Source organism: Oncorhynchus mykiss, chromosome 6 (assembly GCF_057628025.1).
Source record: "Oncorhynchus mykiss isolate SJ-2025 chromosome 6, ASM5762802v1, whole genome shotgun sequence".
NCBI lineage: Eukaryota > Metazoa > Chordata > Actinopteri > Salmoniformes > Salmonidae > Oncorhynchus > Oncorhynchus mykiss.
In genome coordinates, this window is record NC_143027.1 from 41,809,915 (window position 1) to 41,822,057 (window position 12,143).

General features: G+C 44.3%; 2 protein-coding genes across 3 annotated transcripts in view; one reads left to right on the plus strand and one right to left on the minus strand.

The window, feature by feature from the left end:
- zbtb35 (zinc finger and BTB domain containing 35) overlaps positions 1-7,593 on the minus strand; it is a 26,663-nt gene extending 19,070 nt beyond the window's left edge. Inside the window, exon 1 of the mRNA XM_021606520.3 lies at positions 7,478-7,593. The gene's annotated coding sequence lies outside the window, so the exon portion shown is untranslated. The remainder of the gene's footprint in view (positions 1-7,477) is intronic.
- selenop (selenoprotein P) lies at positions 7,134-10,698 on the plus strand. Of its 2 annotated transcripts, XM_090237951.1 has the most exons (5): positions 7,134-7,202; positions 7,929-8,156; positions 8,322-8,534; positions 8,669-8,786; positions 8,880-10,698. In XM_090237951.1, the coding sequence occupies exons 2-5, from the start codon at positions 7,954-7,956 to the stop codon at positions 9,561-9,563; spliced, it is 1,218 nt and encodes a 405-aa protein (XP_090094077.1). In that variant the 5' UTR covers positions 7,134-7,202; positions 7,929-7,953; the 3' UTR covers positions 9,564-10,698. The 2 variants fall into 2 exon arrangements, with proteins under 2 accessions (XP_090094077.1, XP_021462197.1); XM_021606522.3 differs by lacking the exon at positions 7,134-7,202 and having other exon boundaries at positions 7,926-8,156.
- The last annotated feature ends 1,445 nt before the right edge of the window (positions 10,699-12,143 follow it).

Genomic DNA, 12,143 nt, shown 5'->3' on the forward strand with positions numbered 1-12,143 from the left:
CTCTGGCGCTTGAGTGCGACGCAATGCTCGTCTCTGTTGCGATGACATTCTTGTCCGCTCTCTCGCTGGTGTGCGTTGGCCTGGTGCTAATCAATCAATCAATCAAATTTATGAAGCCCTTCTTACATCAGCTGATGTCACAGAAACCCAGCCTAAAACCCCAAACAGCAAGAGTAAATGTCAGTTGGCTTTTCATAGCCTATCATTCAGAGTATCTACCGCTCCTGCTGTCTCTAGAGAGTTGAAAACAGCATGTCTGGGACAAGGTAGCACGTCCGGTGAACAGGTCAGGGTTCCATAGCCGCAGGCAGAACAGTTGAAACTGGAGCAGCAGCCAGGTGGACTGGGGACAGCAAGGAGTCATCGGGCCAGGTAGTCCTGAGACATGGTCCTAGGGCTCAGGTCCTCCTCCTCCTCCGAGAGAGCATACTTAAATTCACACAGGACACCGGATAAGACAGGAGAAATACTCCAGATATAGCCGACTGACCCTAGCCCCCCGACACAAACTATTGCAGCATAAATAGTGGAGGCTGAGACAGGAGGGATCAGGAGACACTGTGGCCCCGTCTGACGATACCCCCGGACAGGGCCAAACAGGAAGGATATAACCCCACCCACTTTGCCAAAGCACAGCCCCCACACCACTAGAGGAATATCTTCAACCACCAACTTATTATCCGGAGACAAGGCCGAGTATAGCTCATGAAGATCTCCCCCATGGCACGAACCCAAGGGGGGCGCCAACCCGAACAGGAAGATCACGTCAGTGACTCAACCCACTCAAGTGGCGCACCCCTCCTAGGGATGGCATGGAAGATCACCAGTAAGCCAGTGACTCAGCCCCTGTAATAGGGCCAGACTACACTCAATCATAGGACCTACTGAAGAGATGAGTCTTCAATAAAGACTTAAAGGTCGAGACCGAGTCTGCATCTCTCACATGGATAGGCAGACCATTCCATAAAAATGTTGCTCTAACTGTTTGCTTAGACATTCTAGGGACAGTAAGAAGGCCTGTGTCTTGTGACCATAGCGTACATGTAGGTATGTACGGCAGGACCAAATCGGAAAGATAGGTAGGAGCAAGCCCATGTAATGCTTTGTAGGTTAGCAGTAAAACTTTGAAATCAGCCCTAGCCTTAACAGGAAGCCAGTGTAGTGAGGCTAGCACTGGAGTAATATGATCACATTTTTTGGTTGTAGTCAAGATTCTAGCAGCCGTGTTTAGCACTAACTGAAGTTTATTTAGTGCTTTATCCGGGTAGCCGGAAAGTAAAGCATTGCAGTAGTCTAACCTAGAAGTGACAAAATAATGGATTAATTTTGGGGGGGAAAGAAAGTTTCGGATTTTTGCAATGTTACGTAGATGGAAAAAAGCTGTCCTTGAAACAGTCTTGATATATTCGTCAAAAGAGAGCTCAGGGTCCAGAGTAACGCCGAGGTCCTTCCCAGTTTTATTTGAGACAACTGTACAACCATCAAGATTAATTGTCAGATTCAACAGAAGATCTCTTTGTTTCTTGGAACCTTGAACTAGCATCTGTATTTTGTCTGAGTTTAAAAGTAGAACATTTGTCGCCATCCAATTCCTTATGTCTGCAACACAGGCTTCCAGGGAGGGCAATCAAAATGTACAGCTGTGTGTCATCTGCATAGCAGTGAAAGTTAACATTATGTTTCTGAATGACATCACCAAGAGGTAAAAATATATAGTGAAAACAATAGTGGTCCTAAAACGGAGCCTCGAGGAACACCGAAATTTACAGTTGATTTGTTAGAGGACAAACCATCTACAGACACAAACTGATATCTTTCCGACAGATAAGATCTAAACCAGGCCAGAACTTGTCCGTCTTGACTAATTTGGGTTTCCAATCTCTCCAAAAGAATGTGGTGAGCGATGGTATCAAAAGCAGCACTAAAGTCTAGGAGCACGAGGACAGATGCAGAGCCTCAGTCTGACGCCATTAAAATGTAATTTACCACCTTCACAAGTGCAGTCTCAGTGCTATGATGGGGTCTAAAACCAGACTGAAAAGTTTCGTATAAAAATGTTTGTCTACAGGAAGGCAGTGAGTTGCAGCGCAACAGCTTTTTCAAAAATGTTTGCGAGGAATGGGAGATTCGATATAGGCCGATAGTTTTTTAAATATTTTCTGGGTCAAGGTTTGGCTTTTTCAGGAGTGGCTATTACTGCCACTTTTCGTGAGTTTGGTACACATCCGGTGGATAGAGAGCCATTTATTATGTTCAAAATAGGAGGGCCAAGCACAGGAAGCAGCTCTTTCAGTAGTTTAGTTGGAATAGGGTTTAGTATGCACCTTGAAGGTTTAGAGGCCATGATTATTTTCATCAATGTGTCAAGAGATATAGTATTAAAAAACTTGAGTGTCTCCCTTGATCCTAGGTCCTGGCAGTGTTGTGCAGACTCAGGACAACTGAGCTTTGGAGGAATACGCAGATTTAAAGAGGAGTCCGTAATTTGCTTTCTAATGATTATGGTCTTTTCGTCAAAGAAGTTCATGAATTTATCACTGCTGAAGTGAAAGCCATCCTCTCTTGGGGAATGCTGCTTTCTAGTTAACTTTGCAACAGTATCAAAAATAAATTTAGGATTGTTCTTATTTTCCTCAATTAAGTTGGAAAAATAGGATGATCGCGCAGCAGTGAGGGCTCTTCGATACTGCATGGTATTGTCTTTCCAAGCTAGTCGGAAGACTTCCAGTTTGGTGTGGCGCCATTTCTGCTCTGACTTTCTGGAAGCTTGCTTCAGAGCTCGGGTATTTTCTGTATACCAGGGAGCTAGTATCTCATGACAAATGTTTTTTGTTTTTAGGGGTGCGACTGCATCTAGGGTATTACGCAAGGTTAAATTGAGTTCCTCAGTTAAGTGGTTAACTGATTTTTGTACTCTGACGTCCTCGGGTAGGTGGAGGGAGTCGGTAGGGCATCTAGGAATCTTTGGGTTGTCCGAGAATTTATAACACGGCTTTTGATGATCCTTGGTTGGGGTCTGAGCAGATTATTTGTTGCGATTGCAAATGTAATAAAATGGTGGTCCGATAGTCCAGGATTATGAGAAAAAACATTAAGATCCACAACATTTATTCCACAGGAAAAACTAGGTCCAGAGTATGACTGTGGCAGTGACTATGTCCAGAGACATGTTGGAAAAAACCCACTGAGTTGATGATGGCTCCGAAAGCCTTTTGGAGTGGTCTGTGGACTTTTCCATGTGAATATTAAAGTCACCAAAAATTAGAATATTATCTGCCATGACTACAAGGTCTGATAGGAATTCAGGGAACTCAGTGAGGAACGCTGTATATGGCCCAGGAGGCCTGTAAACAGTAACTATAAAAAGTGATTAGGTAGGCAGTATAGATTTCATGACTAGAAACTCAAAAGACAAAAACTCAGTCGCTTTTTTTTGTGTAAATTGAAATTTGCTATTGTGAATTTTAGCATCACCTCCGCCTTTGCGGGATGCGCGGGGGATATGGTCACTAATCTAACCAGGAGATGAGGCCTCATTTAACACAGTAAATTCGTCAGGCTTAAGCCATGTTTCAGTCAGGCCAATCACATCAAGATTATGATCAGTGATTAGTTCATTGTCTATAACTGCCTTGGAAGTGAGGGATCTAATATTAAGTAGCCCTATTTTGAGATGTGAGATATCACAATCTCTTTCAATAATGACAGGAATGGAGGAGGCCTTTGTTCCAGTGAGATTGCTAAGGCAAACACCACCATGTTAAGTTTTGCCCAACTTAGATCGAGGCACAGACACTGTCTCAATGGGGATAGCTGTGCTGGCCACACTGACTGTGCTAGTGGCAGACTCCACTAAACTGTCAGGCTGGCTAACAGCCTGCTGCCTGGCCTGCACCATATCTCATTGTGGAGCTAGGGGAGTTAGAGCCCTGTCTATGTTTGTAGATAAGATGAGAGCACCCCTCCAGCTAGGATGGAGTCCGTCACTCCTCAGCAGGCCAGGATTGGTCCCAGAAAGAGGGCCAATTATCTACAAATTCTATCTTTTGGGAGGGGCAGAAAACAGTTTTCAACCAGCGATTGAGTTGTGCGACTCTGCTGTGGAGCTCAACACTCCCCCTAACTGGGAGGGGGCCAGAGACAATTACTTGATGCTGACATCTTTCCAGCTGATTTACACACTGAAGCTATGTTGTGCTTGGTGACCTCTGACTGTTTCATCCTAACATCGCTGGTGCCGACGTGGATAACAATATCCCTATACTCTCTACACTCGCCAGTTTTAGCCTTAGCCAGCACCATCTCCAGATTAGCCTTAACATCGGAAGCCCTGCCCCTTTGTAAACAGTGTATGATCGCTGGATGATTCGTTTTAAGTCTAATACTGTGGGTAATGGAGTTGCCAATGACTAGGGTTTTCAATTTGTCAGAGCTAATGGTGGGAGGCTTCGGCGTCTCAGACCCCGTAACGGGAGGAGGAGAGACCAGGGAAGGCTCGGCCTCTGACTCCGACCCGTTGCATAGTGGGGAGAAACGGTTGAAAGTTTCTGTCGGCTGAATTAGAGACACCGGTTAAGCAATTCCTACAGCATTTTCCTCCAGAAGTCATGAGAAAATTGTCCGGTTGTGGTGACTGTGCGAGGGGATTTATACTACTATCTGTACTTATTGGTGGCACAGACGCTGTTTCATCCTTTCCTACACTTAAATTACCCTTGGCGAGTGATTGCGTCTGAAGCTGGGCTTGCAGCACAGCTATCCTTGCCATAAGGCAATCGTTCTCCTGAATATTATGAGTACAGTGACTGCAATTAGAAGGCATAATGTTAATGTTACTACTTAGCTTCGGTTGGTGGAGGTCCTGACCAATCACGTCCGGTGTGAAAAAGTTTCATGAAAAAAGTTGAGTGAGAGGGGGGGGGGGGGAGACACACGTGTGTATATATAAAACGGTCATTAAAAAGTTAAAACCATAAGGTTAGCAACAAACCGCACAGCAGCACCTAAACAAGTCTACAAGTTGTGACCGGAAATGACATTGTTGCTCTCATCTTCCTACAGTTGCAGTAAGTAGGCTTCTCTTTCAGTAGCATCCAGATGCTTGTTCCAATTCGCTTGCTTCGTGTCATTGTTTCCCACTTGACGCGAGCGGCATGCCCTGGCTATGTGTCATTTCTTCTTGCAATCCCGACGCTCAAAATCTTTGTAGTGGCACTATTCTGGGTTGTGCCCTTTTCCAGCGCAATGGTAACATGGTTTACCTGTTGCTTCCATTTTCTTGGCAATGGTTTTCTTCTCAACTGCATTTGCTTTAAAAGTATTTTGTGAAAACTGCTGTGCACTTTTCTTCGTTATTTCAAAAGAAAAATTGCATATCCACAGCAAGTGCTAATGTTACTTTTTTTTGTGTGAGCTACGTTCAGTAAACGGTCTCTCAGCTATGCACTTTTAAACACTGCACACAAATCTATCAAGTAATGACTCTTCAAGAAAGTGACCGAATGTGGCTGATAGCTAGTTTAAGAAAACTAAGTACTCACTTATCGACTCCCTCTCAGTTAACTCCTTGCATGAAACTTGCATCTTTCAGCAATAAAATGAATATTTTCAACAGCATTTTTTCACTTGGTTCTGTGGCGCACATAAGTCCATTAACAAATTGTGAGTCTTTCTGCCAACAATCGTCAGAAAAATGGCTTTAGACTTGAGCCCATTAGCTTCAAAATACTGTTCCAACCATTCCAAATAGGCTTCTAAACTTTCCTCACTTTCCTCAAAATGAAAATCCTCGGCCTTGCCGAACGCCATCTTCGGTGCTAGCTTTTCTACACAGACTGTGTCGATGGAGCTAAAGTTCTTGCTCGCTCTGTTCCCCTTCGGACAAAAACTCCATTACCTCTGTTGCCAATCTGTTGCATCCCTTGTTAAAGGAAGCAGGGTTATTTTTAGTTATTGCAAAGAGAAACTCAATAGTATAAAGCATTAACATCCCAAAGAGGTTTATTTCCAACATGACAGCAGATACAACATAGCCGGTTTCAAGTCCATCCTAACCTGCTCAAAGGAAGCACACTAGAATACCTTGGCAAACAACCAATGAGGGCCTGCCAATAAAACTATGCGCATCCAATCAGATACATATTTCCAATATCATGCACTGAACATGTGCATACCATTTTAACCAGGTGTGCTGCTTATCTCTCAAACACTATAGAAATGATTACTTTTAGGTCACTGTGCTCGAAGATAAGCCTTTTGGTTGCTAAAACCTCTTCATCATTGCCTTTCTCTGTGCATGCTGCCAGACAGTTCATAGGACAACTTTGGGGTTTGTCTTGCATTTATTTACAACACAGTGTAGCTTTCACGGGCAGCAAGTCCATACATGTTTTTTTTCCATTTTACCTGTGTACTCTCCTCACTTTAATACAAACACACACACTTTCTCCTCTGTGTTAGAGTTCTCTGTTTTGTGTCTGTGTCCAGTTAGGCAATCAGCCAATGCATTTGTGTTGGCCTGCATAACGTGCTGGACACTGGCCAACCCCCACTCTCTCCCCTCACTCCCTTTTTTCACTTTTCCCCTCCAGAGAAAAACAGTCAGAATGTTTTGTTGTTTAACCATTCTGTTTCAGGCCAATGAATGAGACAGAGGTGATCATGCAGTAGTGAAAAAATCGAATTAAGGGGAAAATATTGGGCAATTACGTTTTAGTCATGTCTTTATTTTCCTAATGCAATGGCAGACAACAGACAACTATAAAGCTGTCACGAGAGAGTTGACTTTCTTTCCATGTAACCCTTTCACACGCTCGAGTTGCTCGCGCTTTGACTTGACTTTCAATCAAGTCCGGTTCGGAGGCGCTGTGAAACCAGAAAGTTCGACAGACAGAGAGCTGGCTGGTGGCCGAGATTACTTTCCATGTGTTCTGTGTACTCCCTTCATAAACACTTTTCAATTCAAATGTGATGACCATAAACTATTAACTACAGTATGATGGTATTACAAAAAAGTTACTTATTAAACTGCTGTAGTGCAGGAATCTGCACAGACCCCTTGTTGAACTTTGTCCTCCTTTCGGGCAGGCAGGAAAACAACACTGCTAGCATAAAAGGGAGAGCAGAGCGAGTTGAGGGTTGTTGTTCTTCCAGAAGCTACTGCTAGACCGAGCTGAGCCGACCGAGGGACTTTTTACTAGACAGTAAGTGACTGCAAAATCATTTCCTAACTTTTTGTGCATGTTGATAAGACCGAGCTTAATTAACTCGCTCTCTTTTTGACGTATATAACCCTGTGATACCCGATCACTTGAACAAATTGAGACAAAGTGTTTTTCTACTTCTTTAGCTTTGCTGTTTTGCTTGTGTTGTCTCCATATGGCATATAGGCTGTATTTGATCATTTCCAGTTGATTGGCAATTGTGTGTTTCTAAAATATGAATACGCGGAGAGCGAAAGAGAACTTTCTGCACTTACCCAGCCTCACCGAACTTTGATTTTCTGCCGTTCATCAGTATGCCTTTGGTTGTGCAATATACTTTCTAAAATAACAAAAAACAACAATATCTATCCCTATAATAAGTCTAGAAATGTAAAACATTTCATACTAATCCCTCATTACCTTTTCATGTCAGCAAATAAATACCCTTCTGTCTTTTTTTTTTAATGCCATTGATACAACTGATTTCCAGGCAGCATTGCTTTTAATTAATACGTCTGATAAGGGAAAGAGACGAAATTTAGGAAGATTGGGACGCAAGCCAAAATTGAGTTGATCTTTAACTATCTTGTGTCCTACTACCAGGCACAGTATTGGGACACAGAAAATTGTGACATGGCATTGAACTACTCTACAAACCCTGTCCTCATTACCTGAGCAGACTCGTACCTGACTTGCTTTATATATATATATGCACCCCCTCAGCAGATCAAGCCTGCGGTGCAGCACCGTGATGTGGGTGGGACTAAGCCTGCTCCTGGCTCTCTGCCTGCTCCCTGGGGGCGGAACAGAGAGTGAGGGGGAAGGGACCCGCTGTAAGCAGCCACCTGGTTGGAGTATTGGGGAGGTGGAGCCTATGAAGGAGGTCATGGGCCAGGTCACGGTGGTGGCCCTACTCCAGGCCAGTTGATTGTTCTGCTTGGTGCAGGCATCCTTGTAAGTGAACCAGATAGGGCTCGGTTCCATTTTGGACCCTTAGCCACTTTCCTACCTATAGTGGAGTGTGGTTGTTATGCCTGTTCTTTTTGTTATTTGGTGATTACTTTTGACCATCTCTCCGTATCCTCACGTTTCACTTCCCTGTCGTGTTCCTCTGAGCAGATTGGATGGGCTGCGCCTGAAGCTGGAGGGTCAGGGTCTGGAGAATGTGACCTATATGGTGGTGAACCACCAGGGGGAGCAGGCCCAGCGCCTACACACCCTGCTGAGGCAGAAACTGTCTGAGAACATCACGCTATACAAACAACAGCCCAAACAGGAAGATGTGTGGCAGACCCTGGCCGGAGAGAAGGATGACTTCCTCATCTATGACAGGTCAGCTCCAGACTGTGGTCTCTCTGTCTGTCTGCGGTCAGTCTTCTCAGAAATACAAACCGTGCTCATCATGCTGTCTGTTCCCCTAACAATTATCCTTCTCTCGCTCTCTTCTCTCTCTGTCTCTCACCCAGATGTGGTCGTCTGACCTACCATATCTCCCTGCCCTACTCCATCCTGGGTACTCCCTATGTAGAGAACGCCATCAAGGAGACCTACTGCACACGCGTCTGTGGGGACTGCACGTATGAGGTACACACACACACTGGGCGTGTCTGTGTTTGTATGTGAGAATTAGCTCTGAGTTATGGAAAACAAACCGAGACCCCTCTTTTCCCCACACAGAGCAAGGAGATCCCAGCAGAGTGCAACAGGACAGTAGAGGCAAAGCCTGAGGGAGAGGAGAAGCCAGTCACCGGAAGGGAGACAACTCATGGTGGACACGGCCATCATCACCATGGTCACGGTCACAATGGCAACCGCCATGGTCACAATGGCAACCGCCATGGTCACGATCACCATGGTGAGAGGGGGATGGGGCGCGGTCACGGTCGTGATCATGGGGCCGAGCAGCAGCACCAACATGACACTGAGGGGCTCCAACACGGCCAGGCCCATGGCCAGTTGCACGTTGGTCAGGAGCATATGGGTCAGCAGGCAGTGCAACTGGGCCAGATGCCCCAGGAAGGGCAGCGAGGCCATATTATGCAGAATCCCTGAGTGAAGGGGAAGTCCAGGTGAAAGGCGGAGCACAGCTGACAGTGGAAGGAGGGGTCTGATCTAAGTCCCTCTTCCAAGGCCAGCTGATGCTGACACTGACGGAGGCTGTTTGGCGATGGGGTGAGCAACGAGCCAATCGGGCTCTGACACTGTGATGAGGCGCTGCCCGCCTCCTGACAGTGACAGGGACTGATAGGCCTCAGGGAGACCTGACAGTGACGCTCGTCCCTCGCTGACTGACAGCAGCCTCAGCCAGTCATGTGAGCCTGACCCCTGGGTGTTGAGAGCTGAGGGTGAGGGCTGCTGTAAGCAGGGCCATGGCTCTGTGACAGTTACCTTGCTATACCTTATAGGCCTCAGATTAACATCTGTGAGACAAACACCCGGGGCGAACCGCTCTTATAACATCTTACCAACTAGTATTACCCTGGGACCGTGAAGCCACCCCTGACAGGGAGAGATGGGAGGACACACATTGGGTGTGGTAGGTGAATGCCAAGCCTAAACCCATTACGATATGGGGGAAAGGATTGCATTTGAGATGTGACCATAGTGATGGCAAGGTGGGTGTCCTCCACCATCTCTGTCAGTGCGTTGGTGTCACCCTCCCAGGAGTGTATGGGGTGATTATGTTAACGTTTCTCCTGCTCTGTTTTGCTCCCTCCATCCACAGTGAAGGCAGGCGCAGAAACTACGCTCTAGTGGCGTCTGTCTGATGTCCGGCTGGGGAGAGGGGAACGGGAGGGACTTATAATATGACCACCCCCTAAAGTTCAAAATATCGAGAGCTTTGGAAGGAGTATGTAGTAGTAGTTGCCTATGCTGAACAAACTGGCATGATGGCTGGGAGAGATAGACCTGAACCAAAGTTGTTATACTCAGTGTTAGCAAAACCAATTTGGTCCAAATACATTATTGATAGTTCAGATTTTTTTTATTAGGCCTCCAAAAAAATTGGGATCTCACTAACATTTTACTTTTGCAATTTAATTAACTCTCAGGTGTTTTGGAGCAGTAGTGTGTTATGTAGATAAAGCTTTCAAACGTCAGTATCCATTGCTTACAGCTGTGAGGATGTGTGTTTAGTTAGTCACTGAGTTATTTTAGTTTGGCAATATTGCACATATGTATAATGCACTCTTTGTGAACTAGCAAAACAGAGAACTGTTTTCAACTAACAAAATAGTGAACACTTTTTTTCGACTAACAAATGATCGGGAACACTTTTTAACTAGCAAAAGAAACCGTCTAGAATGAGAGGTGGGTAAACAGAAAAGATTGAACGATTGTTTGAATCCATTCTGTACTTAATGAAGGGCTCTAGGGGAAGACAACTGTCACCTAGAACACCTGATGCTTTGTACAGAACACGTTCATTCTGACTGTGGACTGTTAGGTGGTGTAGCATGTAAGAAATGCCGAATAAAGATGGTTGATGCACTCATATTGCAATGTTGTCTTGTTTATCTACTGTGTGTGTGTGTGTGTGTGTGTGTACAGAGGGAGACAAGGGAATATTTCGCCTTTTATAAGCCATGTTAATCTCTGGCCTGTCACCTGACAGACAGACTGATCTTTAGATTGATTTGTTGAAATGCAAACAAAACAAGTAGTGATTGACTGAAAATGTTACGCAATCATTTGAGAAGCTTTTTGGAGTGTTTTCACTGTCAAAGAATTTGGCACGTTGCCAACACGTGTCTGGCACTTCAACACGTGACTCACATGTTAGTCAAGTAGTGGGAGTGATATGACCACAAAAATGGGTAACACTTTAATTTTGATAGTCCAGTTGTACATCCTCAACAGACTATCAGTAACATTTCAACTAACCCTAGCTCTAACCCTAAACTTAACCCTGATCCTAACCCTCAACATTAACCCTTACCCTAGCCCTAACCCTTATTCAAAACCTAACCTTCACCTTAGCAAGCAGTTGCTTATCAACATATAGTATGACCATCTACAGATGGACGATCCAAATAAAGTGAGACCCCAAAAATGTATCGTAATAATCACGGGCAACTTTTAAGTAGTTTGTGTGTAAAGTTTGATGCATGGTTTTAACAGTACATTAAAGCACACAAGCGCTTTTATTATTCTACATTTAAAAAAACTTTGCCTGCAATTCAGAACAACCACCACCAGATAGAAGAGGAGATCTGTAAAAGGTTCTAGAGCTCTCCTGCCAGGGTGAATCATTTTGTAGGTGCAGCCTGTAGACTAGTTCTTCTTATCGGGAAATACAGGTTAAGAGTCAGTGTTGCTTTTCCTTTGCGCAGAATACTGGTATCACAAAATAAATTCCAGGGAGGAAAATTGCTTCAAAATGTCAGTTGGGTCATTCCACCAATTCAGTGCCTGGTTGAAAATACTTAATTTGAACATTCTGTCAGAAAGAGCACATGTTCAACTTCATAAGAGGTTAACTGATTTAAAAAAAAATACTATAGTAAGTGCCAAATAAAGTAACAGGGTTGACGATTTCTTCTTAAATCAGCCATAAATCTACTTGTGACCGGGGGAATGGGAGCTTGCTGTGTACGACCGGGAGTGGCAATTGAATCAAGATTCACAAAAAAATTGAAATTATAAAAACAATTCTAGCCTGTCTATGGGTAACAGGGTTGACATTTTCTAATCTACCCACTCAGTTTTCCACCACAAAACACCAAAAAATTTCCAAAAAGAGTAGAACCAGCTGACCTGCTTTTTTACTATTAAATGTTAAAATATTTTAAAAGGAATAGTTTCACCATAACAGGGTTGACCATAACAGGGTTGAATAGTTTCACGTAACAGGGTTGACCTTAATGAGGGACAGACGTAAATTAATCATTAATCACATTCAATAAATAATTTTCTTCAGAAATGACTGTCAAAGCAACA